General features: G+C 34.3%; 2 protein-coding genes across 3 annotated transcripts; one reads left to right on the forward strand and one right to left on the reverse strand.

Annotated features, from left to right (window-relative positions):
* Positions 1-4806: 4806 nt before the first annotated feature.
* LOC121419016 (conserved oligomeric Golgi complex subunit 2-like) lies at positions 4807-17995 on the reverse strand. The gene is made up of 18 exons (XM_041613274.1): positions 17800-17995; positions 17384-17545; positions 16880-16945; positions 16420-16500; positions 15791-15891; positions 14639-14744; positions 14203-14382; positions 13730-13851; positions 12712-12841; positions 11911-12050; positions 11458-11519; positions 10480-10646; positions 9728-9916; positions 9015-9090; positions 8303-8448; positions 7519-7655; positions 6767-6947; positions 4807-6237 (listed from the first exon to the last, which is right to left on the reverse strand). Exons 1-18 carry the CDS (start codon positions 17875-17877, stop codon positions 6142-6144), a joined length of 2220 nt encoding a protein of 739 aa, XP_041469208.1. The 5' UTR covers positions 17878-17995; the 3' UTR covers positions 4807-6141.
* Positions 17996-20039: 2044 nt separating this feature from the next.
* Positions 20040-27806, forward strand: LOC121419017 (kinesin-like protein KIF16B). 2 transcript variants are annotated; one of them, XM_041613276.1, is made up of 4 exons: positions 20040-20286; positions 21318-21390; positions 22743-22856; positions 25252-27806. In XM_041613276.1, exons 1-4 carry the CDS (start codon positions 20240-20242, stop codon positions 25564-25566), a joined length of 549 nt encoding a protein of 182 aa, XP_041469210.1. In that variant the 5' UTR covers positions 20040-20239; the 3' UTR covers positions 25567-27806. The 2 variants fall into 2 exon arrangements, with proteins under 2 accessions (XP_041469210.1, XP_041469211.1); XM_041613277.1 differs by lacking the exon at positions 25252-27806 and adding an exon at positions 23543-24528.
* The last annotated feature ends 6 nt before the right edge of the window (positions 27807-27812 follow it).

The following is a 27812-nucleotide window of genomic DNA, read 5'->3' on the forward strand; positions in this document are numbered from 1 at the left end:
GCAAAGTTAAAAGAAAAAAAATTGTCGTATGACTTGATTTAGTGCCTAATGTCCTGGGGGGGGTAATCTAAATGCTCTGCTACTCCAGAAAAAGTTCCAAGAAGGTCCTGTTTCAAGCATCCAGGCATTATATCATCACTACCATATGCCCGTAATTGCCATGTGGGGTAGCCTTTTCTCACTCAACATGTATACCTTTTAGGGTTGAGGTTTTGGTAATGTAGATTATGCCATTTCATTAGGAAAACTGCATATTAGTTGTGTATTGCTCCTGTACAAATGAGGATACTTTGATATGGAGTATCTAGTTCTTAGATTTCACTGTTTCCACCACATAGGGGATATCAAATTAAAGAATTCCGTACTCACACCACTGATGGTGACTTCCCATATCAGGTTGCAAATTTGGTTGTGTGTTGACTGTTGTGGATTACTCCAATTCAGAAAAAATAATTTGGAATACTTCTGAATTCATAGTCAATTTTCATTGCGAGCCTTCTAAGCCGCATCCAATCTGGATTATTTGAAGGTGAATTCAAGAAAGGAGTGTAGAAGTCCCCCGGGGGGGGGGGGGGCACTTACATTGACAAGTGGATACCATGCGCGACCAAAAAAACACGTAAAAAGGATGTCTTTTTCAAGATAAGGCACATTACGTGCGTAACGTGATAAGGGTATCAAAAACACAAAATTAATGAAAAAAGGTATCTATTTCGCTCGGAAAGTTACGTGCTTAGGGTCAAATTTATGGGGATGATGAAAGAAAATTAAAATGTTTTAAAGGATGTCCTTTTTGCCTCAACACTACGTGTTTATAGTACGATTTTCGCGATCGATGTATGGAAGATGGGGTCGTACTAAACCAAATGATGTGTAGAGGTAAAACCGACAACCGAAGGACCCGTGACATAACAATAAAATATGACTGTACTTGTTTAGGGGTTCAATTCAGAAAATACTTGCCGAGAGTATTGTTTCATGTTTCCAATACTTGTTAAGGGTAGGGTTTTACACGCCAATACTTGTTAAGGGGTGCATTTTCAGTATATGTAAAATACGTGTTTCGGGTCTATTTCGAGACCCCATGGTCGCGCATGGTATCCACTCGTGAATGGAAGTGGCCCCCCCCCCACATTCTATTGCTATTATTTAATGTGAAAATATTGATTGGAAACGTCTGTTTGTTTACACTGCCAGTGTTTTCTTATGATAAGTTAAGAAGAATATAAACACTTAATTACTCATTTTAATCAGTTAATATTTTAATCTTCACCTTGTTTTATTAACTTATCCTTTTGTAAATATGAGATAGGACTAGGATACATTGGGTGGTTTTTCATCAGCCTTCCTTGACATTTACATGTATCTTGATATTCAGAAACATTGCCTCCATCAGCCACAGTTATGGAATTCTCACTTGAGCATGGAAAGGTACCTTGGGCTAAACAAAGCATACACACTTATTGGCTCTTACATTTACATTTGAATAGCATGTGATAGTTTGGTGCCCTGAGCTCAAACCGGAGTCAATCCTCACAACTTTGCAAATCAGCTGCATTGGATTTTAAAATAATATGTTATTTACAATTTATTCTTGGTTCATTTAGGATGGTAATTTCTAGATGAAGTCCTCAAATAGCCCTCTTTGCTTTATAGACATTTGTCTGAAAATTGTTTTGCTTGAGGTTACCAGATCAATAAATATAGCAGGATAATTTGTGTGTAAATGGACACATGGTGTCTTGATTAACTCAGAAATAATGGGTCGGCCAATGTAAAGTATAATGTCAATACTCTTTAAATCTATCTTCTCTGGTTTGGCTTATTGGTTTCCTTAACATCAGACTCTTTCCTTCAATTTTATCTCAGAATGACAAAACATCTTTCCAGACATTCTCAGTCTCCATTCCAACCAGCATAGAAGTTTGTGTGTTTTATGTGTGGTACTTTAATGATCCTTTGACATGTGTATCCCAAATTTCTTATAAATTACAATTTCTGGAGCTATACTTCGTTTATAACCATTTATATAAAAAAAAATTATCTTTTTAAATTTTACGTTATTTAACTGAGAAAATAGTAATATATGATGATCAAGCTACATGTAATATTATTTAACTATTACTTGAAATCATAACTTATCAGCATTCAAATATAGGGTTCCTTGATTTTTGATTTGGTTTCTTGGAATATACATTGCTGAAAATCTACAATTAGAAAGGTTTTCGATATTATTGAAATATCTGTTTTAAACATGCAAATGTACCAGCTGAATTTACTAATTACACTTTCAGAATAATTAAAGAGTGATGCTTGGTCCTAGGAACCTTATCAAGATATAATTTGTACGTACATGTATAATGTAGTGATAACATTTTTGTCATGAATGATATTCTGTTTCCTTTTTCATATACCCCATAATCAAAAGTCATAAAATATTGCTTTCAGGGCCATTGCAATCTGAACATTAAGGTAGCTAACAAAATTCATATTCTTCAGTTTTAGCAGCTTTTCCGATATGCAGAATTTCACACCGGATTACTCAATATTATTGTACACTATGCTAAAATTGAAGTAGAAGGCAAGAGATTCCTGCTGAAATACACAGGCAAAGGTAGCTTTTGTTAAGGTGCCTCGATTTGATCTTCCAAACTTATATGCTGTTTATTATCAAACCAAATTTTATATTTTCTCCTTAGGAGCCCCCCCCCAGCCTAAGTTACATGTATATTGTTTATTCACATCACACACTTACCCTGAGTAGTGGGAAATCCAATAGTATGATGGACCCACTAGAGTAATAGAAGCTTGCAAATATATGCAAATATGATATTTTTTTTACATTTTCGAATGTCCCTTAAATGAATAGAAATAAGCATGTAGTAAGAGTTCTTGATTTCAATCAATGATATATTTATTGTCATATGATATAATTTTTTTACAAGATGTATATTTATTTCATGTACATATACATTTATAATCAATGTTTATCTATGAATAAGATTTATCGAAATAAAAAAATCAATGATGAACAAAGTTTTAATTTGATTTAGAATATCTAAAGTACAAAGTATGAATGCTGATTGAATTACATTGCCATGAGAATGTTTGATATTAAACAAATTTTTAAAAAACATAGCCAAGAGCAAAAGAAATGAATAAGGAATTGCACTACCTATAATGAAATATTAAACTACTCTAATTCAGCATTGGTGGACAAAAAAGTGAGTATACACAATGAGTAACTATAACTAAACTGTAAGTATAAAAGTATTGCCTTAAAGTAGATACAAATAATTTTCATATGACCATTTAATATTTTGGCATTTACAGCAAATATACACTAGGCCTACAGAAAATAAAAACCTTTCTTATGCAAAATGTCGATACAAATTCAATTCTCTGTCAACATAATTTCCAAGAAATATCTGATCTCCTGTTGTGTCAGAAAATACAAAACATACATTACTTTATTCACAAATGATGTGAATGAGGTTACGAGAGAAACATTGCAAGATTCTTTTACATTTTCAAATCATGATGAACAGTAAGCCTAGATCTGAAATATGCCATAACCTAACAGCTTCTAGCTGTTGAAACCATTTGTATATTTCAACATTTACAAATTTGGAGGACAGCTTAATAAAAGCTTGATTTTATAGTTGTGACATAAGTGGCAACCTGTTTGGGCCTTGAAATAATTCACTACAGGAATTAGTAAACTACTTCACCGATTGCGAGGTCGCTATCCCGGGGGGGGGGGGGCACTCAGTATATAATGCATAGTGGGCATGTGCCACGGAGGGACCCCCATTTTTACACTCAAATTTCCGTTCCAAGACATAGCATTTTTGTCTTATTTAGAAAAAGAACAAAGATAGCCGCTCCAAAGCATATTTTTTTCTTCTTATCGAGAAAAAAGAAGAAATCTGCGCCAAAGCTTCGCATATTTTCTGTTTAATACGCCCGCATTGATCTGCTACAGAGCGCTGTCTGACCATCGCCTCTGCGCTAGCGCACCCAGTGCCCGTGCTAAAGGCAAGTTCTATAGGGATGCATACGCACTCACAAGCAGTCGACCCATTCCAAGGACCCCCATTTTCACAAACATTTGTAGGTCCAAAGCCCATTCCAAGGACCCTCCTTTTTACAGTAAGCCCGCTCCAAGGCCCCCGTTTTTTGTCTTGCTGGCCCGCGACACATACCTACTACTATTTTGGTCGAGTACCCCCCCCCCCGGGTTGCTATCATTACCATATAAAATGCAGCTTTTTCTGAGCTCCCCTCAAATTTTTTTAAATAAGAGATTTTAATAACGATATGGAAAACACAAAAAGTAAATTTCTTTATTTTGAATTTAATTCTGTAGTTATGAAGCACTTGAAATTATTGAAGGAGGGGATAATACATTAAGATTTACACGCATTTAAAATTAAAATTCTCATTCAGTTTGGTATCCTAATGGTTGCCTCATGCATGACTGCTGACCACTTTTGTGTGCTAAATGAAATAAATACCTCATATACACTTCAAAATTTTCTGGTCCTTACATAATGCTATGTAGCCAAGATAATGATGAAAGGGTAGGAATTCCTACTTACGTTTTAATACAAGGTGGCATTCCTGACATATATTACATTAAAATTGTGTATTAGGTATTACTGCAAGTTGACAACTACAATTCCTTATTTACACATTTTCATTCAAATAACTTTTGTATTTATCAATATATTGCTTGTGTTTTAAGAAAAAAAAAATGTAATCATTTATATTCTATAATTTAGATTTTAAATGAAAATTCTACATATTGTCATATGGATGTAAAGTAAAGCAGATTTCTAGAAAACTCAATATTTTACGTACACAAATTATGACACTGGAATCGTAATTCCTCAAAGAATGTCTTCCATCATATGAAACTACTGATATAACCATTTCTCACTGGAACTAAGTAGTCCCTGTACAAAAGACATTTAACAGATTCGCTGTCTACTATTCATGGGTTAAGCTCGGTTAACACTTGCACGCATTGTAGTTTCCGCTTAGTTTGCACATGGGCACGCACTCATGTGGGCCAATGTGCAAACTATGCGTGCCAGCTTGCAGATAGGTGCATGCCAGTGCAGGAAATGTGTGCCAACGTAGTCGTGCCACTGCATGGTATTGAAATAAAAATAGTAGGCAAACCCCCAGGGGTATGGCATGCAGACGGGGTTGCGCATACTTTGCGCATAAGCTAAGCATACTTTGCGAATGATAGGCACAAAATTGTGAGTGAGGATCACGTGATCAGTTTAAGTTGTCATAATCAACGAATGTAGAGGGTGTCAACACCAGAACGTTTGAATATTCAAATTTGCGCTAGATATGTCACAGAATAAGGTGTCAAGAATATTTGCTGAAAGCACATCGGGACAGTGAGTGAACTATGTGCAAGCATGCGGAAACATGTTAAGAACGTGTTGGGACAGTGCATGAACTGATACAGTCAAGTCGTGCCATAAAGTGTCCTACACTGGCATGCACCAATGCGGGGCAATGCGGGCACCACAATGCATGCAAGTGTTAACCGGGCATAACTCAATACCATAAAATGATGGGTGTCATCTATCACCTCAGGAAGAATGAGTTTTATGACCACTAGACCTTATGTATTGCTCCATATAATCAACACATTGCCTTATTGGTAATGTCATTGGCCTATACTTTCATCTCTCGTTTCATGGTCTAATATTGTGGTTTAAGAATGGATAGCTAAATGTAACAGTTGATATTCAAGTTATAGGCACATTCGATTTACCATACACAAACAATAGTCCAGACATAGACTATGACTAAATTCAATAAGCGTTGGGATAAGCCATTAGCTCACTTTTAATGACCGAATAAACCCAAACGGGCTAAGGAATGTTCATTCCTGGCATAGCATAATAGGATGAAGATGCATCGCAGACACTTCCAGAACTTTTCAAATGTCTGGTGTCAACATATTATATAATGTATTCCAAATGAAAGTTCCAAACACTGAATTTGAACATAACCTCCTCCATGTTTCAATCTAGCTTCAAGCTTATCTAATTGAAGTTTTTGCCATGAATACATAATAAAGAATTTAATAGGTAAATATTGCAGTAAGACGGTTCAACTTGATGTCGATTGATTCACTGTAGCTTCAACCAAAGTACTGAGTTCCTGGAAAACTGAGATTTCTGTGCTGACCAAGCCAAGAGAATCAATCTGTGACAAAAGAAACAGAAATTGAAACGAGCACATCAATGATGTGGAGCTCATCAGGCATCTCGCAACGAAATTTAACACAATTTTAATTTCAGCCCAGTTGACACTAGTGAATTATATTGGTGACATAAATTGAGGATATAGAATTGAAATTGATGAAGAAATGACATAGAAGCATTTTTTTGTGATCTATGAATAAATTTGATATAAATTAAGCATAAATAACTTTCTAGTCAAAATTTCTTAACTCTGTGTACAACCTTGGTAAACCTCATGTAGCTCTCAGATGGAACAGAAATAATCAAAATTAATTAACAAATAAATAAGTAATTTTGGGGGTTTTGAAAATATATGAATAAATTAGCATATTTAATGAATTTCAAAATTCTCTGTTGAAATTTTGTATCACCCCCTCGAGCTATCATATTAAGCAAACAAAATTGAAATTGATCAACAAATGAAGAAGAAAAAACATTTTTTGTGATTTATGAATAAATTTTGCATAAATTAGCATAAATAATTATAATACCTGTTCAGCATAGAACCTAACATCCAGAGCTAGCTGCAACCTGATCTTGTCATCATCTGACATTCCTTGATTAGGTGTGGTCCCTGCTGTAGCACCCGTCTTCTTGAGAGCCTTGAGTCTCTTCAAACTATCTTCCATCTTCTTGACTGATGTCAGGAGTTCTGTGCTGATTGCTAGATACCTGGATGGACAAAAAAAAATTATTAGCACATTTCATTCTTAAACTTAATCTCACACCTCGAAAACATGCAATCTCTTGGATATTAAAGGTAATACTCCATTTAAAAACGGTATTAAATAAAAAATCTAATGTGCATTGATTATGAAAGCACTAAAACTTAAAAAAAAATTATCCCATCCCCTCAAAAAAAAAATTTAATAAATAAAAAACAACTGTAAAGTATGAAAATTGTTAGTCAATTTTCCTGATATTTGTACCAAAATGAATTTTTCATCTTATTGATGTATTGCATAAGACAGTTTTTCCATTTTTTTGGCCACACTTTACCCAGCTGGGGTGAGGGGTAAGTAGAAACCAGACTAGAGTCAATTTCTTAAAATGCAAGAGATAGGTTTGTAGCTAGGTAGGTGGTGAAGCTAGATTCTATAGGCTATGTTATATTGTGGAGCACCAGGAGTGTAGAAGTGTAAATAAAGACAGATATAACAATGCTACAACCCACCATTGTTCTTCTATGTCACAGGTGTGATCTATTTAAGGACACCATAACAAATTACATTCTTGTACTTACTCTTTCGTGATGTTTGAAATAACAGCCAGAGTCCAATCCTCTCTCCTGCTGCTTGACAGAATGGCTTGGTGGTCTTCAAGGAATGTCTGCAGAGGCTTTAGGGTGCTGCTGACATAGCTTGATGGTTTGCTGGGAACCTAATATAATAGAAAAAAAGTTTGTAACAAACTTAACCCAGTGACTCCTATTCCACATTTCTTACAGGTTTTGTACAAGGAAAATCCATTCCAGTATGCAACAGGTTGAATTTCTTAGCAGTACTGGTTAATCAATTGACATCCTATTCGAGTTCCAAGTCACTAGCTTAAACAATTAGCACAAGATGGTACTGCATCATGTCAAAGGAAAGAACATCCCATTTATTATGGCAGCTTTAATTTCGTACTCCAGACATCCACTTTTGGGGGATACTAGGTTATTCACCCCAGGTTCAATATACTACTCTTGCTCAACTCTGAATAAAGCTTTTTACCAGTGCTGCAAGGACAAGTTGAATCCTCTTTCACTGCTACAGCTAAAATTGAAGTTTGCAAATATTAATTGACATTCTTATTGTCAAAGTATTTCAGGTGCAGTTTCCGCATTTTGCTGCGATTCAAATTAAATCATTTAAATCATAGTTAAAAACTTAGGGAAAACTTTGGTATTGAACTTTAGAACTGTATTACAGTCAATATGATTTCATATCTGCATGCTACACATTTTCAGTAGACCCAATCCAAAAATATATCAAGCAATTAAGTGGTGTGTAACAGTTTTATGAATCAGGATCGATGGGACTCACCTCTCTATTGGTTCTTCTGTAGAGTCTAGGTATATCATTGGCTCCTTTAAGATGTATCACACAGAGTGAACCAACCTCTTGGGTTACATGTAAGCTGGTGGCTTCCAAGCGAGTCTGAATAGCTGATGCACTGTCTTCCATAGCTTCTACAAATGGAAATAGAATTGTGCTTTATGGAATCAACAGTAATCATGATACGTACATAAAATATGATATAACTGGTCTTATATTTTAATTGCATCAAAACAAGAAGTTGATACATTAGTTAACAATTAGCCAAAGCAATAAAGAATTCCATATCTAAAAAAAATATCTAAGTACATATGTAATATAACATCACCAATCATAACTGCTGTCATTGTTTGAAAGATTAAAAAAAAATCTTGATAAAGAGACATTCATGGTCATCATTAATTCAAATTTGATCAGTTGGAGGTTTAATAAATATTGTTTCTTGTACAATTCACAAGGCTGGACTAAAACAGGCGGCTGTCCTAGTAACAATGAAAATCCTGCACAGTGGATACATACTATTAATAAAATGCAATATTTTCATATTATCAACTAAACTTGTTTGAACACTGTAGTACACAAAAAACATACCGCTACACACATCAAAATATATAACTTTAAACAATTGCCTGGGTTTGATGTCAGGCAATGTCTGAATAGCAGCATTCTTTTTTTTTCTATTATTTCTCAAAATGATTACCTTCTAATGAAGTGAATTCTGTGCAGTTAACTGATATAAGCTTTGGCTTGATGTGTTCCTTGAAGACTTCTGGAAGCTGCATTGAAAACAATTTTTTTTTTTCAATATTAGAAGGTCAAGAAACATTGTGGACTGTTTAACTGTCGGTAAGGTGATTATGAAAAGTCACTTCAGGATTGGAGGGAAACAGGAATGCGCCTAATTGAACTCAGCTCTATAATTGGGAAACCGCCTTAGAGAATTAAAAGCAGTTTTAGACTAATGTAACTATCAATACACAAATGAAAATAAAATAGAAAATTTTGAAGAAAAATACATTCATGGTTTGAGAATCCAAGAACCCTCTGACCAAAAAGTTGTGAAGTGCCACAAATTAATTACCAAAGTTTCTGTGGAGAAACAGTGAGTCAGTACAACAAGAACTTTGAATATTTGATACTGCTGTCAACTTCATGGTGTACAGAAGTTATTCCTGATTTGTTCCCAAGTTGTTGTTTCTTTCAACTTAAGGTTTCTATGTTTAATCAAAATTGAATAAATTAAGCAAGTTCCAGCTATGAGTTGGTAGACATTCTAATAGATAAAAATACATCTATGAATGCAATTTTATTCTATTGGTTAGCCCAAGTTTGTTTTTTTTTTACTTATTTTTCTTTGCCTTCATTATCTTGGGGGAGGAGAGGTGTGTGATTGTTTTTGTTTGACATACTAACCCCAGCTGTGATGCTATCAATATCAGACACCATTTTGACAAGTTGAGAAAGAGTAGCAGGAGGGGGACCTGATGGGACAGGTGATGGTGTGGAACGCTCTCCTCCATCCCCTTCAGCCTTGGGCTCCATTTTGGCTGCTGCCTGCTGCTGTCTTTTCTCTTCAGCTGCCTTTCTGCCTTCCTCTGTAATCTTAGTATTATAACAATCGTAATGATTGGAAAGTTAGAATTTCAATTACATTATTTGGATCAATGATACACCTAGTATTTTACATGAAATTGTCAATGTGTAATTTTTAACACTTTCATTCAATAATATTAGAAATGTTAATGAGGAAGTTAAGTTTACACTTTTATTACATAATCTATTGTCAATAAATTACAATGAGTCATGTCATTATGCTTTCATGAAATTATCAATGAATCACAATATGTCATTGCATTGTCTCTAATATGTAATGGAAATTTTCATTGAATAACCTTACAAAACTGCACCTATGAAGAAATATATGAAGACAATAGTCACTGATTTTCACATCCATTATAAACTACAAGTGAAATATCTCCATGTGACTCACTGGGAACAAACCTGTCAAAACAAATATAAAATAAAATACTTCATGAAATGCCCCTCCCCCTGACCCATAACACATGGCTCAGAGATTGATCAAAAGTTGATTTTCAAAATCACTTTGGTCATTATACATGCACCAATCTCTATTCAATTGTGTAGTTTTAATGAATCCTACTTACCTCAGTGTTATAAACCTCATCCACCCAAACAGCGTATCTTGACAGGAGCTGAAGGGTCAGCTTCCAGAAGCGATGACACAGAGGGGTTAGGAAGACATTGTCATGCCAACACCTCTGAAGACACTCCCACAATACTTGGCTGGCAGATAACTGATACCTGGACCCATCTAAAGGTGGCAAACAATAAACATATGCTTGCATGGTGTATTGTTGAAATTAATACCATGTAAAATCTTGGGGAGGGTTTTGGGATATTTCTTATTGAGACTGGTACATTATCTGAAAATCACTTTCTGAAAGGGTATCCTACAAGGGAATATTACTTTTTCAAAAAGTGAACCAGCCCATCATGTTTTTGCTACAAGGATATCTGAGGATCTTCCTTTTTCTAACCTCTAAAATTAATAATAATATGTACATTTATATAGCGCAGTTACTATATGCAAATACTCAACTGTGCTTTGATACTTGGTATCATATTATTACCCCGGCTGTAGCTAAATCGCTAAAGCGTTCAAGGAATAAATCCTACCGGGTACCCATTCACCTCACCTGGGTCGAGTGGAGCACAATGTGGATAAATTTCTTGCTGAAGGAATTACGCCATGGCTGGGATTCGAACCCACGACCCTCTGTTTCAAAGTCAGAAGACTAATCCACTGGGCCACAATGCTCAACTGTTTTTGTTGGGTTTGCTGCATTTGATACGCTTTATTTTATATATCTTTCCCTGCAGGATAATTTGCCAAAATGCTGACAAAAGATTTTTATCCATTTTTCATGGTTGCAGGTGCTACTTGAAAGTGGACATAACCAAAACCCTGACCATGACTTAGGCACACACCTAATTTGGGGAAATTCAGAATAACAAGTTTTTAAGAAAACCCCTACAAAATTCAAACAATAAACAATTCTTCACCAAAGATTTGTTTCTAAATTACCCTGTAGTGACAAATGAAATACAGTATAGTATCATACCTGGTGAAATGCTGAATGGAGACATCAGTGCTGCCTCAAACTGACCAGCTATCTCTTGAAACCTAAGAAAAAGATAATTAGAAAGTGTTTATTTCCAACATTTGACTTGATTTGTTCATTACCAATCATACTAAATGCCTGTGCAATGTACAATGATCCCTTAAACACAGCATATTTTGTACTTTGGTAACAAGCTCAACTAAAATACAGCATATTGCTAGTCAGTGCTATCACCATTTACAAAATCATGCGAATTGATGATTTAAATTCAACACATTTAAAGCTAAAATTTACAACTTAAAAAGATATTTACTATCTAAAAATAATACATAGACACACTTGATAATTAATTTTTGATGAGTGATGTACAGTTGGAGGAATTGGGCACAATGACATTCTAGGATTTAATTGGAAAGAAAGACACCAAAACGAGTGATGAATTGAGATGCAAACCTTAATTGGAAGTAAACAGGAAGGCTCCATTTAGTCATGAAAGCACTGTAAGTTGGATGAGACCTGAGACGACGCACGCTGGCCTGGGAGCCACACTGCCGCTCAAACCCATTCACAAAGTCTTGGGTCAGTAGGAATTTCTGCATGACAGAGATGATATGATAAGAAAGTAATGATGAGTCTGAAACACATACCGTATGCCGATGGTCATTAGACTTGCAATTGGTTACTTTCTATGGTAAAATGTCCATTGAAGTTTTAATCTACTACCATTTTCTAATAGACGAGGAGATCTATTAAAAGTGATACTGCCCAAACATCCGAGCACAAACATGCAGAGCATTGATTTGTGTCTTTTGTTATTAATTTTCAATGTCTTGTAAGTGCTCCAAGATAGGATAGTTGTACTACGACAGAGGTCAATTTATAAATTGAACATTTGACATTGTTAATTAACTCCCAAAACTATCTACAAGCCAAACAAAGTTCAAGTGAAGTTATGGTCCCATAATAAATCACAAGTCTTGCAATCAACGATTTCACTCAACCAAAAGCATACTGGTAAACTGAATTGCCACAGCTAAAACTGATCTATCACTTGTAAATTTGCAAGTGGAATTTTCAATTGGTTAATGAAAAGTTTTGTCGAAACACTCCCTCAGTCTCACCTGGTGAAATATGTCGGGAAATACTGGTAAACTGAATTGCCACAGCTAAAACTGATCTATCACTTGTAAATTTGCAAGTGGAATTTTCAATTGGTTAATGAAAAGTTTTGTCGAAACACTCCCTCAGTCTCACCTGGTGAAATATGTCAGGATTCCCTGGAGCAAAGATGGAGGGTGTTCTAGTCTCTAGACTACTGGCTATCTCAGGCCAAGCAGCATTGACTGGAAAGTCATAACCTCTTACTATCTCCTGGCCACTGGCACTACATGAGGTTAGGAAAATATATCAATTGGATTAGATGTAAAGATGTCTTGTTCTACAAAATATAAAAAGCACTGATGCTGAACCTTTTTTACTTAAACTTCTCAGAAACAAATTAATAATGAACATAAAAAAAAATTAAACAGAGTAAACCTGAAAGCTGAAAGAAAAACATCGGATTGGAGCTCTCTTTTGCTGCCAAAAGGAAAATATAACTTAAAGTGATTGGTTAACATTGGTTTGACTTTTAAAAAATCTGAGCTAGAAGGTCACACTTGTCACCTGTGTCTGTGATATGTTACAAAAATGAAGCCCTGAAAAAATTGCGTTCAAAAATAATTATTTAGTGCTTCAAAAATTGAAATATAAAGTGACCGGAAACACCATCTTAATTTCATCTAATACACTTATGTATATTATTTAGGTGTCTATAAGATGTCTATTTACAAAATCAGGGTTTGCCTTGTAGTTTTAGCTTTTCATTCTCAATAATGGTTGTTTTCAGGGTTTATTAGTTTTAATACATGCACTTGTACACGTTTCATCATGTTTTGAGAATTTTTTAAATCGGCTGCTCACAAAGTTAAACAATACCTTTAAGCTTCCGTTATTGGTACCAGGTGCTTGATTTGAAAATCAATGGAACAATACTTCCATTAGATTGCTATACATATCATGCATACTGTCAAAAATATCCACAGCATCGTAGTTGTAGCAGTTTATGCAAAATTTAATACTTTGTGTTGAAATCTACAGAATAAAAAAAGAAAATCATAATTCTTGACAAGACGGAAGAACTGCATTATACAGAAATACGAACAGGAAGTACAATTTTTCTAGTATGTTAAAAGGTAAGATACATTTATGTAAATGATAATTATCAACATACCTTTGACTTGGTGATGTGACCTTCCTGATGAGATCACAGTGCTTGGGGATGAAGTCTAAGATTCTGGAATACATTCCTTTCAGACCCTGAGGGTGGTTGTGAAGGAAACTCTCACTGATGATCTGCCAGAAAATATAATTAAAAAAAATTGATTTCACTAACACAACAGAGAATATAAGACAACACGAAAAAAAATGGGTCCCATAAAGCACTTGATCAAAAGGCTAATTTTTACAATAGATTGCATTGTTGATTGCATTCTCCACAATTAATGGCCAATCGTACCATCAGGAATTAAACTTAGTGATATAGGACCTGGGGCCCATTGCACAAAACTTTTGCCATAAAAAAATCAATTAACATAAACTCTGGCAAACACCATCATGCTATCAAAACTTACACATTAAAAACTCTGACAAAATAAATAAATTGCCAGAGTTTTTCTTTGAAGCAACAGGCCTCTGATCACTTACCTCATCTAAATATGGTTTGACAGCAATCTGTCTAAAGAGAGCCTCAGCATCCCTCATTTTATCAATGGTTGCATACGTTCTCAGACATTGCCTTAAGACATTGGTGTCACCTGCTTCTAGGCCTTCCCTAAAAGACTTCTCAAGGCTATGCTGGAGAGTCACTGTAATAGCAGCTATCCTCTGTTCAATTGAAGAAAAACAAAAATTGTGAGGTTTTTTTGCAACTTTTGCATATCAGTGGAAGTCATGAACACACTTCTTTTTTTAAATTATTATTGTATTATATTACCTTACTATCCACATGCTATGGTGTATTGATATTCAAACTTTTGACATTCGATAGTTAGCATATTCCATAATAAATTTGACCATATCTTCTTTCATCATATTGTACTTCTTTACCAAGAAATGACAAATCATCAAGCTTCATACTTACAGGTCTAATTTTCTCCACCAGAGGGAGCCCTTTGCTCTGAGTGACATAGTACTGTAGCTGGTTGAATTCTGATGCCACTCTCTCAATTTGCTGGCCAGTAAGTTCACTACCAGAATGTGTGAAGTGAAAAAAGTTTCATTATAATTTACCAAGGATCAATTCACACTTACAAAGGAAAGCTATCCAATTTGCTCTGTATTCTAACTTGCATGGTTGCAGATGATCGTCTCTCGCCCACCCCTCACCAATATCTCTTATTCAGCATTTTTAGTGAATGATGAATACATAGAAATATAGCTAGATACTATCTAAAGGACAAGTCCACCCCAAAAAAACTTGATTTGAATAAAAAGAGAAAAATTCAACAAGCATAACACTGAAAATTTCATCAAAATCGGATGTAAAATAAGAAAGTTATGGCATTTTAAAGTTTCGCTTATTTTCAACAAAATAGTTATATGAACGAGCCAGTTACATCCGATTGAGAGAGTTGATGACATCACTCACTCACTATTTCTTTTGTATTTTATTATATGAAATATGAAATATTGTTATTTTCTCGTCATTGTCATGTGAAATGAAGTTTCATTTCTCCCTGAACAAGTGGAATTCCATTATTTTAACATTTTGTGCTTCTGGCAAGGAGGTCCTCATCGTCAAATTCGTAAAAATTGAAATATTGTATAATTCAAACAATAAAAAACAAAAGAAATAGTGAGTGACATCATCGACTCTCTCATTTGGATGTAACTGGCTCGTTCATATAACTATTTTGTTGAAAATAAGCGAAAATTTGAAATGTCATAACTTTCTTATTTTACATCCGATTTTGATGAAATTTTCAGCATTGTGCTTGTCTGATTTTTTTCTATTGATTCAAATCAACATTTTTCTGAGGTGGACTTGACCTTTAAGAAAAATATAAGAGGATTGAAGCTAAGAAAGTTCTTGCTATATATCTTGTCTTGCTTCATATAGCAAAAGTCTGGGCCTGTTTTTCAAATCCTTTTTAGTGTTTATTAAAAAAAAATATTGTCAAAAGGTCATCAACATTCCCCAATTGGCAAAATACCAAATTCTGCAGACTTTAAAATTGGCTTTGTTAAGGGATCACAAACTTTTAGTAGGCAATGGGTTTAAGTAATCACTCACATGCTTATGTCTTCCTGAGGTTCGCTATCTTCTGTTATCCTAAGAATACCCTCCATCTTCTCAACAGACTTCACTATATTCATCAGCCTCTGCAAACATGCCTTTAATAAGAGAAAATACAGTAAATACAATTATCAACATTGTATTCAGTCCATGAAAATATCATTAGTCAATGGTTCAAGTCCCTCTCACCCCTTAATTGTGAAATTGACAATTACAGGAATTACAAATATTACAGCCTCATCTTTGCAAAGGCAAAGATTAAAGATTTTACCTCAAAATTAGCATCACTCAGATATCTGAGGTTTTTTTTCACAATTTCTTCCTGCATTCTACGAAAAAGAGACATTTCACACACGAGCAAGAACTCAACAACAGATTTTTAAAGTATGTTCAATGCTTCTTTTTTAACATTTTTTCCTAAAATTTAATTCATCTAATGATAATAATGAAGCTCGTCATTATTTATGGACTGTCATCCTATCCACAACACTTGGATGTATCTTAAATTAGAATGGTTAAACAATGAAAGATCATCATCATCAGTGTACGGAAGAAGCAGGCAAGCCCGTCGAGACTTTCAGTCGTTCCTTCTGATAGTGCTTGTTCCAACTTCTTATTATCTGTACCTTCTTCTGACGAGTTCTGTTCCTGGCAGTCATTTTCTCTTCAACATCATGGATAGCTTCATCAATTGCACATCGAACACTCTGTATTACATTACAAAACATGAAAAGTAAAAAATACTCTCTCCTTATTTTCTTTCTTCAATGATGGTTGAAAAATAATTTTACACAATGTAAGGCATATAATAATGAAGGTACATGTAATTAACAATGTGTAAACAGCAATTTCACATAGTGTAATGAATGCCATAGAGAATTACACTTATCATTTCAAGAATTTGTAACATGAAACCTAAAAAATTTGTCTTCTTGAATAAATATCTTTGGAAATCCAACTCACAAACCAACTCCCACTCCCCGCCCCTGGAAAAATAAGGAAAAAAAACTGATAATCATTATTCAACTGGAGAAGAACAAACAAGAAGAAAACAATGTGAATAAACATTCACATAAATAAACCTACCATAACTTCTTCTCTGAGCTGACCAAGAGGGATTGAGAGATTGCTAATTGCCTTATCCATTCCAACCTGGCCGAAGAGTAAAATATTAAGTTATATTAGTATAGTTTCATGAACATATCTAATAAACAGGCAATAATTTAGGTTCGATTTCAATTCAATTCATAAATAAGAAGATACCGGTACTAAAAGCCATATTGACATAAATACACACTTTTTTTTCTTTCAATTTATAGTTTAAACAAAAAAAATTAGATTTTTCAAGCTTTTTAATTACACAGAAGACATATCTTTTCACTCTTCTCATTTGTTTCTTTAGAAGTTTATTTCTTTCAAGCATTTTTTATTACTCACATCAAGATGTTAAAATCGATTAAAGGCATCACCCAAACTGAATGATCAGTTTCATATTGTTCACTAGACATTGAAACATCTACACAACAAAAGCAACAGACATCAGACAAATTCAGGATTGCATTGTTTCTAAATGCGATGAGGTAAATTTACCAGATTTGATGAGAGATTGACAAAGTCAGCATAGTCTTTATTGATGAGTTCCACCATGGCATTCTTGAGGGTCTTAAAATAAATGTGCAGATCCTCTCGCAAGGTTTCTAACTGCACATGATGCCTGCATTCTGCAACAAAACTATCCACATCAAAGTCATCCTGCAAAAATAAAGAGAGAAAATGCACAAGTCAAAAATTAAATTTAAATTGCACTAACTGTAGTGTTAGAAAGAGGCATCACACACATGATACATTATAACACATGGCATTGGATTCTAAAGGTAAGCCGGAGAGGGCACTGCATTGAAAAATTTTATCATAACATTTACACTTCTACAGTTCACAAATACACACATGAAAACACAGGGGTGGGACCGAGAATGAGAATATTTTCATAATTTTAAAGCACTTACCCTCATAAATACATCCTGATCAAAGCAAAGTGATGTTTGATCTGTCCCAATCGGCAGCAGCTTCAAATTTAAAGACATTTTAGAGATTGAAGAAATAAAATAGGTGAAATTATAACGTCTGAAAGTCTGAAACACAGTATTCAACTCAGGTCTCAGCTCGATAAGCTAACTACCAGCGCCACGTCCACCCACTGTACTGTATGTAGCTGTACAGGTGCGTGCAGCTCAGCCGTGCAGGCTTTACCCAGGGATATGGAACTATCCCTGCTTTACCGGTTTATCGTGACAGTGGTACAGGTGATACGTGTCGACGCCCCCCCCCCCTCCTTATTTTTCTTGCCTCCTTATACATGTATTGAGCATGATTGAAGCTAAGAAGAAGATTGACCTGGAAGCTCGGCTGCTGAGTGATACAGCATTCTTCCAATATTGTAAGGTAAGGTAAGTTAGGAAACTTTAATAGGCTGAGATAAAGGACTAATGGACTTACATAACATATAATATATCATGTACGCCCCTTTTTCAGGAAATGAATATTTGTATTTTTTTCCTCCTTTTTTCACCAGATGCTATCATACAATTTGTCCAAATATGTATTAAATATAAAAATACACACACACACATACAGAATTATAAAGAATAAGACAAAAATAGACTGAGACGAGAAAAGAAAGAAAAGTACAGAAAAGAAAAGAAAAGAAAGGAAAAAGAAAAAAATAAGAAAGGATAAAAAAGAAAAGAAAACCAAATGAAAAAAGATGGGAAAAAAGAAACAGAAACGAAGAAAAAAAATGAAATACAATAGAAATAAAAATGAAGGAGAAAGAAACTAATCATTATTTCAACAAAAAACAAAAGCAGTGTCAAAAAATAGTTATTTCTTGACTAGTTGCCAGCCAAACCAAACAACAAGAAGAAGATATTTAATTAATACATTTGATGTCCGTCCTTGTAATTACTTTGTTAATTTGGAAAGAGTGCCGAATCAATAATTTCTACCACCAAATTGTACAAAACTTTTTTAAGGACAAAATCAATAATGCAAGCGCGAGCTGAAATTCAAAACAAAAAATTGACCTAAAAATGAGCCATTATGAGGACTTTTTTGGTTTTTATGCTTCTTTCTCTATCAAACATTCTTTTGAATTTCAATTCTCATTCCCTTTGTATGCTCTCCACTTAATTTACATCATGAACCTGAATATAAAATTTACATAAATAAAATTAAGTGATATTCAAAAGGGTCAGTGGTAAAACAAACAATACATACCCTTATGCGCTTGGTTCTGGGGAGAGGTAAATATTTCTAAAAGATAATGTCAATGTCACCTATGAAAAACTAAACATGAACATGTTATAAGAAGAAAAAAAGAAAGAAAGAAATAAAGAAAGAAAGAAAGAGACAAAGACTGAAAAAAAGAAAGAAAGAAAGAAAGAAGGAAGGAAAGAAAGAAAGAAAGAAAGAAGGAAGGAAAGAAAGAAAGAAACAAGAAAGAAAGAAAGAAAGAGACAAAGACTGAAAAGAAAGAAAGAAAGAAAGAAAGAAGGAAGGAAAGAAAGAAAGAAAGAAAGAAGGAAAGAAAGAAAGAAAGAAAGAAGAAAGAAAGAAAGAAAGAAAGAAAGAAAGAGGAAATATTGAGAATGAGGAAAAGAGAGAGAGGAAAAAAACTGTTCTTTCCTAAAATTATGATTAAGCAATAAAAAAATTGTCTGTTTCCCAAATTAGTATTATTCTTCATTTTGATATTCTCCATTTTAATTAAGTTCTTTATCTATTTAATTTCCATTAAAAAATAATGCGAAGTAATATACAAATTTATAGATTAATAAAAGAAACTGATCTATTATTTTCAAATAGGAGCCGATATTAATGCATTTATATTTGGAAGCATCTCTGTGCCACCCCGGAGTGCCACCTCAATAATAACGAGAACTCGGTTAAAAATTCATTGTCAGTTGAGAAATAAAACTATTTTGGTCAATTTTCAATATCAGTCATTTCCCCCGTTTTATGCTTATGCCAATCGTAGGCCTATAATTGAAATTAAAAAATGACGAAAATTAGAATGGAATGTGAATTTACTATCGTTTATTCAATTTCCACTGTCCCACTAATCAAAGGAGTTATCTAGTCTGACCCGGAGTCTGACGAAATTTAAACTGTCAGTTGTCAAAAGAGGGCTTGTGAAGAAATCACCTCGAGCTCTACCAGTTTGCGATCGCGGCGCCACGAATCAAATTGAGTGTACCGTACGTCGTGCATAGAGCTACATGTATCTAGATAGCGCGTCGCATTGGCAGGTGCTTTGCCTGTCTTCTCAAGAAGTAGAGTGCGCTTGGAAGATCTGAACAGGACCAACCGATTTCATAACTCAAGCTAGCATGGAAACTTACCTCGGATATTTACTAAGATGTCAAATTATTATTGTGCGACAGTGATATGGCGAACGTTAAAGTAGCTGTCCGTGTACGGCCTATTTGTAAAAGGTAAAATGCTTTGTTTTGAGATTCGATGAGATGTTTTTGTACTCAATAGTGGTTAGGAGTGTGTCTTGTCGCCAGTGATGCGGGGGGAAGCTCTTGCCGTTGACCCCTTGCGTACCAATGCCAGCAGGGGCAGCCAGCGTGTGGATGTGGTGTTTTCAGTTTTGGAAAGCTATTCCAATTTTTGTGTGGCGATGGGAAGATGATCAAGTTTCGCAAAGAGTTGCTTGGTTTTGAATGAATTAATAAAAAGAAGAAGAGTAATAATTGAAGAAGCCTACATGTATCTATATTTTATAAACATTTCTGTCATTAGAACTAGGTCTTAACAGCTTTAATTCTTTCATTGCTTGAATGATAAAAAAGGAAATTAATAATAAGTAGAAAATTTACAATATCATTTCATTTTATATGTTTAAAGTGTATGTTCAATACATTTTTAGGTTGTATACATAAGAAAGTTATGACATTTTAAAGTTTTGCTTATTTTTCACAAAATAGTTATATGCACATTCAATTTAGTCACTTGCAAATGAGAGAATCAATGATGTCCGTAACCATTTCTTTTGTTTTTATTGTTTGAATTATACATTATTTCAATTTTTACAGATTTGACAATTAGGACCAACTTGACTGAACCATAGGCCTATATTGTTAAAGAATGGTAATTCAACATGTTCAGGGCAAAATAAAACTTGATTTCACATGAAAATGAGGAGAAAATTTGAACATTTCATATTTCATTTAATAAAATACAAAAGAAATAGTGAGTGTGTGATGTCATCAGTTCCCTCATTTGCATAATGACCAGGATGTGCATGAAACTATTTTGTAAAATTAAGGAAAACTTTAAAATGTCAAAACTTTCTTATTACATCGATTTTGATGAAATTTTCAGTGTTCTGCTTGTTTGATTTTTTCTCTTTTTATTTAAATCAACTTTTTTGGGAGATGGACTTGTCCTTTAACATAATTTTGCATGAAACTTCATGGGAAATGTTTGTATTTCCATATGTTCTCTCTTTTTTTTGCAGAGAGGAAGATGCAAAAGCCACAATAGTTGTGAATGAATACCAGGAAAATGTATTAGGTGTGGCAAATCCTAAGGTAAGGTGTATTTTTAGACTTCATGGTCACATTTTGTGATGTAAAAATTAGAGTAATATTACTTGTAAGATTGATAAATATTGTGTGGTATTGTAAAACTTTAGTATGAGAGTGGCACAAGAATAAGTGGAAATTATTAATTTTTTTTTACTTGAATTGTGATTCCTTATTTAAATAAGAGACTTGTTCCCAAGTCAGTGATGTGAATTTCAAATAAAAATTGAATGAGGAACTAGAAAACAATCCGTTTAAATACTGTGCTTTATCATTATCATACATGATGCATATAGGGCTTTATGTACATGCGGAGGAAATTGTAACTCCCTTTCGAGAAAATTCTTGTTAGTCAAAATTAAGTAATTTACTAGGAATGTTTGTTTTGTCCTGGCAACCAATAACATCAGGTATTCGTTCATATCTCTATACCATTCTGCCCTTGCCTGACTTTGAGAATGAACTTGAATTCATACAAAGGCACCCTGTGTGTTTACAGTGTACACAAATGCCTGCTTTTCACTCCTGCCCATTCCAGTAATTTTGTCTTCTAATTAGATTCCCTTAAAAATCAGGGGCAATGTGGAATAACCATCCAGTTCCCAAGAATTCTACGGAAGCCCAACTGCAGGTCTGGTGGAAAAAAAAGTACACACTCATTGCCAAACAATCAATTTGATATGCAGCGTGCGGCTAGGAAATCAAATTTATTGGGTCTTCATAAGGGAGGAATTTGGTGTCATTGTGCCTGTCCCGTCTGTTTGCTTCCTGTATATGGCCTACATATAGAATGTAAATAGCAACAGTGCATTCCTTGATATGAGGAGAAATGGACCTCAGGGTTCCTGGGTAATAAATGATGCAGAAGCAGAAGCTTAGTCTGTCGAGATGCATCTATAGATTTACTTATTCCCTTTAAAAATACAAAAATGTATCTGAAGGTACTGTTTTCTTTTTGTAAACAACAATTGATTGAACACTTTATCCCTTTGTCCCTTGAGCAGGGAGTGATGTTCTACATGTATCTCTCATTCATTCTCCCATGCATGACAATCAAATTGCTTCTGAGATGTTTAATCAAGAGAAAAATAGTTTGGCCTTGAGTATGAAGCAATAATAAATGTGCCCGTAGTATTATCTTTCTAAAACATTTTTTTTTATTGAAATTAAATATGGAGTAGTGAAAAGGGATTAAAAGTATGGAGTTACTGTCTTGGTATTCTCTTTGTGTTAATAATATTAAAAATAATAAAAAAGCATATCTCTTTACGACCTACCCAAGAGAACAAATCCTGTTTATGATCAAATTATCTTCATTTGTCACACTCTTTTTTAACTAAAAAATGGTTCTTTTACAGATTGAAGGCATCGAGGGATGCAGTGATCATAGGGACCGTATAAAGCACTTCTCCTTTGATTACTGTTACTTCTCCCTTGATAAAAGTGCTCCAAATTATGCCTCACAGCAGACGGTAAGTCGCCTTGTCACCATTGCCCTTTCAGAGTTTAAAAGCATTTTGAATTTGTCTAATCTTGTTTTTGAAATGCATCCAGTGCATAAGAGAGAATTCATTTATGCTGTATATTTTGTCACGTTGCCCTTTAACTAATCTGAGAAGTGTTGTAAGCTTGATTTCATTTTGTGTATAAAATATTTAGATTTTTTCCAAGAACAAATGGTATATTTACCATAATATTTGAATTTTAGAGTATTACCATACAGCATGCAATTTCAAAATGTTTTTGTCAATTAGCAATGCTCACTGAAGGTATAATATGTTTATTTGTATTCCATTGTTGGCTCATCCATGCCAAAACGCTATTCTTTTGATTTGTTTGATGTGTGCGTATTTTAGTTATGAAACTAAAGTGCATAGATTTTTCATATTTGTGTACAATACATGAAATAATGCAAATAAAAATTACATTATGGTTATAGAATTTTCAACATACATATTAAAAGAAACAAATATGCACAGGAGTTAATTTTGTCCCTTCAAAATTTATTAAAATGAATTTCCATAAGTATCGAGTAGAAAAGATCACATTGGGCATGCTCAAAGACCTACATGTATAACAATATTCACAGTCATTATTAGAGCCATTGTTTAGGTTAAAGTGTTCCCAGGACAAAGGTATTTCATTTTGTCCCTGACAGCTTTGACAAATGAGAGGAAATTAAGATTAAAGAAGAGAGTCATTGACCGCATCCAGTGTCTATTCACATCTGACAGAGAATGATGAATATTAGTTCTTTCATGAATTGTGATCTGGAAATTGTTTTATTGATTTTCGTTTGATATTGAGTTTTTTTGTGCTGTTTGGTATTTTGGGTTTATCTGCTGGAACCATTACAATGCATGCATGCATCTCATTCCCTGTATTAAAACCTGAATTCACTATTCTAGTTTGAATACATGTAGACTTGAAATGATGATAAACATACTATGTAGAATGGAAAGAAAATATTGTTTTGATTGCTTTAATCAATGCTAATAGTATTAACAAGGTAGGCCTATACATGTACTTCCAGAGTACAATATGATTTTCATGGCTGAAATAAACAAAGGTTGACAGAATATTGATTTTCATATTACATGTACTTTGTTACGGTACCAAAACACTGAAATACAAATGTTCATATTGCTTTGTTTCAGAATTGTAAGTTTTTGAAATACACATATTTTGCATGTGTACATTGAATTGGTGAATGAGCCAGCAAGCATCTCCTGAGTCTTGGTGTCTTTTGACCTCATTCAGAAAAGTAGGCCTAAGATCCAGTAGATGCAATCCAGTACTGTAATTGGATTAGAAACCTTTTACGGACATAACCTGGAGTACATTTTGGCTTAAAAGCTCAATTTAGGAAACAAATTAACAGGAACCTGATAAATATGCTCTTCTCTTTCTACTTTGCTGTGATACAAGTTTCGTTATCCACAGAAATCCAGTGTATACATATCCACACCTTAAAAAAATATCAGACTCATTTTTCGATTAATACAATACTTAATTTCATCACAGCTTCATAACCGCATAGAAATAGTCATACGTTTATACCAGTCAACTGCAAGTACACTGTTAAAAATAATTAAAACAATGCTGTTTGCTATGTGAATCACACAGTAGTTGTTTAAACATTTTAATCAAGTATTTAATCTCAAACAACCATGCTTAAATTATTGATAATTAAATATTTGATTTGAATTTAAACTTTGTTGTTTAAGATTTTAAACACTTGTTTAAAATGTTTAAACAACTACTGTGTGATTCACATAGTAAACAGCGTTTAAATTATCAACAGTGTAAATGTAGTCTTCTGACTTTCAAACAGAGGGTCGTCATGGGTTCAAATGCCAACCATTGCGTAATTTCCTTCAAGAAATTGATCCACCTTGTGCTACACTCAACCCAGTTGAAGTAAATGGGTACCTGAATTAATTCCTTGAAATGCTTCCACTTTGTAAAAGTCTGCAGGGCATAAGCCAACTATAATTGTGTACATTCTTGAAATATCCAACAACATTGGAAGCGCATAGGGAGTTAAGGACATTGTATCATAATCAAGAATTTTTCTTTAATATTACATTGTTATTCCGATTTAACATACAAATGAAGCCAATACAAAATACATGTAGTTTAGAATCAGAATTTAAAATTGAATTTGAAGTTTTCATAAAAATGAGGACTCAGAACAGCTGTGTAGGTACATGCATCTCTCATCTGAAATAAAACAGCATCTCAAGGCTATTGAAGATCTGAATGGTATAATGCCACATCATGCTTTCATACACTTCCCATTTTCCCCAGGCCAGTGTGAGTTTATAATGTACATTCCCTCTCTTTTTTTGTTGTCTTGGTGGTTAGTTACTTCATGCAGCTGCCTTAAAATTGAGCTTACCCGAGCGCACACGATGGGTAGAAGTCAATCATCCCGGACCAAGCGTCCTATCACGAAACAGATGTGTGAAAGATGGGATAGCGATGAAAAAAAACAGACCAAGAGGAAGGGTCTCTAGGGCATGCAGTGTAACAAATTACCTATTGGTTGTCCCCTTGGGAATTTTTGTCAATTTTTATTCTGGATATTGGGCTGTGGAAGAAAGAAAGAGTAGTCAGTTAACAAAAATACAGGGGGTAGGGGAAGGGACGTTTTGTGCCCCTTTCAAGAGCTATTGCTAACATTTTAGAGCAACTTCCCTTTTTCTCCGTTGTATTTTTCTAAGTGACAGATACATTTTCTTTGCTATTGGGCCTACATGTACCGGTATTTTCTCATCATAGTTGTCATTTGTATTTATGATTTGTTGTGTTTTTGTGTCAGTAAAATAATTTTAAATGTTGACAGTTGTATTTAAGCTCCTGAAGCACACCAGGTAAAAAGAAATCATAAGAATATTGTAGTTTTATTAACTCGGTGTTAGACAAGAGAATTAGCTGTTTGTAATGGATTTAAATGGGGCAAAGAACTAGTATTTCATCGTTGAGGGGAAAATGATAATAAAACTCAAAGAAAAAAAGGTGATGAATATAATTCAGATTTTGACCTACGAAAGGGAGGAATTTGAGAGGAGGTGCGTGTACAATAGTGATAAAAATATTGAAAGTTTTATGTATTCAAACATATTATCATCCATGAAATTTGGTTGGAGATGAGAAGCATCACAAGAAAAAGAGGAGAGAAATCCTTAAATGGATGCTGATGCCAGGGGAAGCCCTCAACAACCAAATATGGAAAGACTTCTCCCTGCATGTCTGCATGAGATGCTGTTGAAAACCCCTTTATCTGACAATAGTAGGCCAAATACCCTTGGCCAACAAGGCATTCTGTACCCCAGGGATGCAGCGGCACTTTATTCCATGAATCAGACAAAATCTTTTACCTTGAATGTGCTATTTCATGTCCAAGTGTATACACTGGATGTACAAGATGCAAATACATGCATAGTAAATTTGTTTTTGTGTAGCAAAAGCTGATGTGTTTGAAGAGTGAGACAGGAGAGAAAAACGGCTCTTCTTTATTAAGGTTTTTCCTTTATTTTAAATCATACATTAAAGAAAAGAACATGGCTGTACGCAGACATTTTTTGTTGGGGCAGCACACGTAAACTTTTTCGGAAAAAGCCTCATAAGCGAGAGAGCAATGCGACCAAGCTTGTCATTGGGGTGCTTTTGCATTTTGTCAAGTTGAATTGAATTTGGTGCATAATTTGGTGACTTTTGCTAAAATTTTCAGTAAAAGAATGTCAATTTTCAAATCCCCCCCCCCCCACTGCGAACAGCCATGAAAAAGAAATACATGTACATTGTTTTGTTAAATGATAGGAATGCATATGTAGTTCATTAATTTATCCGAACTACTTGGAATATAATGATTTTTGTCCTAGTTCTTTATGAAATTCAATCAGTTTCAATTGTTCTTATTTGGAGCTTCAGTTGGATAGAATAATAAACTTGCCTCAGGATTGCTGTGCAACAACAATGAACTGGCCTACATGTACATGTAATAAAAAAAAAATTAGAAATGTAAATTGGGTTCTTGAAAAAAAAAACTATTTCCCAGTATCATTCACTGTCACTATGATTGGTGTCCATTATAACTGTAAATCTTCCAAGATGGGGCTTAACGCTATCAAGTGGCCCCAAATTGGCCTTTAGTATGTAATCATTGCTTTATAGTGATGTAATATATTAATAGCCAGATGTCCTTAAGGAGTTTCACATAGATTACCTAAGATGAGTAGCCATATTTTGTAATTAACAAACTGTCCTTGAAAACTGTGTTTCCATCTGATCAATGAAGGATCTGTGAAGAACAAGAAAATGATATCAAAGAGGAAATCTTAGATGACGTTCTGTATGAAAGGTATATTAATACAAAGTGCCAGTCCCTATAGATCCAAGGACATGTTCATGTACATGTAATGTAGCTTTGCAAAACTTTATCCCTGAATATCTATAGGCCTACATAGAAAGTTTATACATGAAACTTTTATTTTTTTTATAGATCTAGCAGTCAGTCCTTTTAGCTGTTTAATGTGCAATATTTAGACCCACAAAACATTCTTGTATTGATTCCAAGCACCCAAGGTTTGGATTCTAAATAAGTTGCGTATAAATATTGCGTATTGTTCGCCTCCATTGCACCAACAATAATGTCCCATTCATGCTATTGTGAAAGTGGATAGGACGTTGTCCTTTGAGTAGAAAGGGAGCTCATCAAATATGGATGAACCTTTGAAGTAAGACACCATGCAGTGATGGTATGGAGTCTTCAAACACGCTTTTGTCACCATCGGTCAGTCATCGTCTCGAGGGGTGTCATTCTGCTCCATCACATGGCATCCGTCCATCCTACATGTATGACATAGAACAGAGTATTGATTTGGAGTGGTCAGTTGGCCCCAACACTGAATGAAGCTGAATTG

The sequence above is a fragment of the Lytechinus variegatus genome, chromosome 7, assembly GCF_018143015.1.
Source record: "Lytechinus variegatus isolate NC3 chromosome 7, Lvar_3.0, whole genome shotgun sequence".
Classification (NCBI taxonomy): domain Eukaryota; kingdom Metazoa; phylum Echinodermata; class Echinoidea; order Temnopleuroida; family Toxopneustidae; genus Lytechinus; species Lytechinus variegatus.

What these genes read in the sequence shown, in the direction of transcription:
- LOC121419016 (XM_041613274.1), bottom strand. Translation starts at nt 17,877, where the DNA reads ATGTCTTTAAATTTGAAGCTGCTGCCGATTGGGACAGATCAAACATCA. An exon ending in GTCACATCACCAAGTCAAAG is followed by an intron (nt 12,842 to 13,729) that starts GTATGTTGATAA and finishes AACCTCATGTAG; the next exon opens with TGCCAGTGGCCAGGAGATAG. An exon ending in CCTGTTTACTTCCAATTAAG is followed by an intron (nt 11,520 to 11,910) that starts GTTTGCATCTCA and finishes TCTTTTTCTTAG; the next exon opens with GTTTCAAGAGATAGCTGGTC.
- LOC121419017 (XM_041613276.1), top strand. Translation starts at nt 20,240, where the DNA reads ATGGCGAACGTTAAAGTAGCTGTCCGTGTACGGCCTATTTGTAAAAG. An exon ending in TAGGTGTGGCAAATCCTAAG is followed by an intron (nt 21,391 to 22,742) that starts GTAAGGTGTATT and finishes GTTCTTTTACAG; the next exon opens with ATTGAAGGCATCGAGGGATG. An exon ending in ATTATGCCTCACAGCAGACG is followed by an intron (nt 22,857 to 25,251) that starts GTAAGTCGCCTT and finishes CTTGGTGGTTAG; the next exon opens with TTACTTCATGCAGCTGCCTT.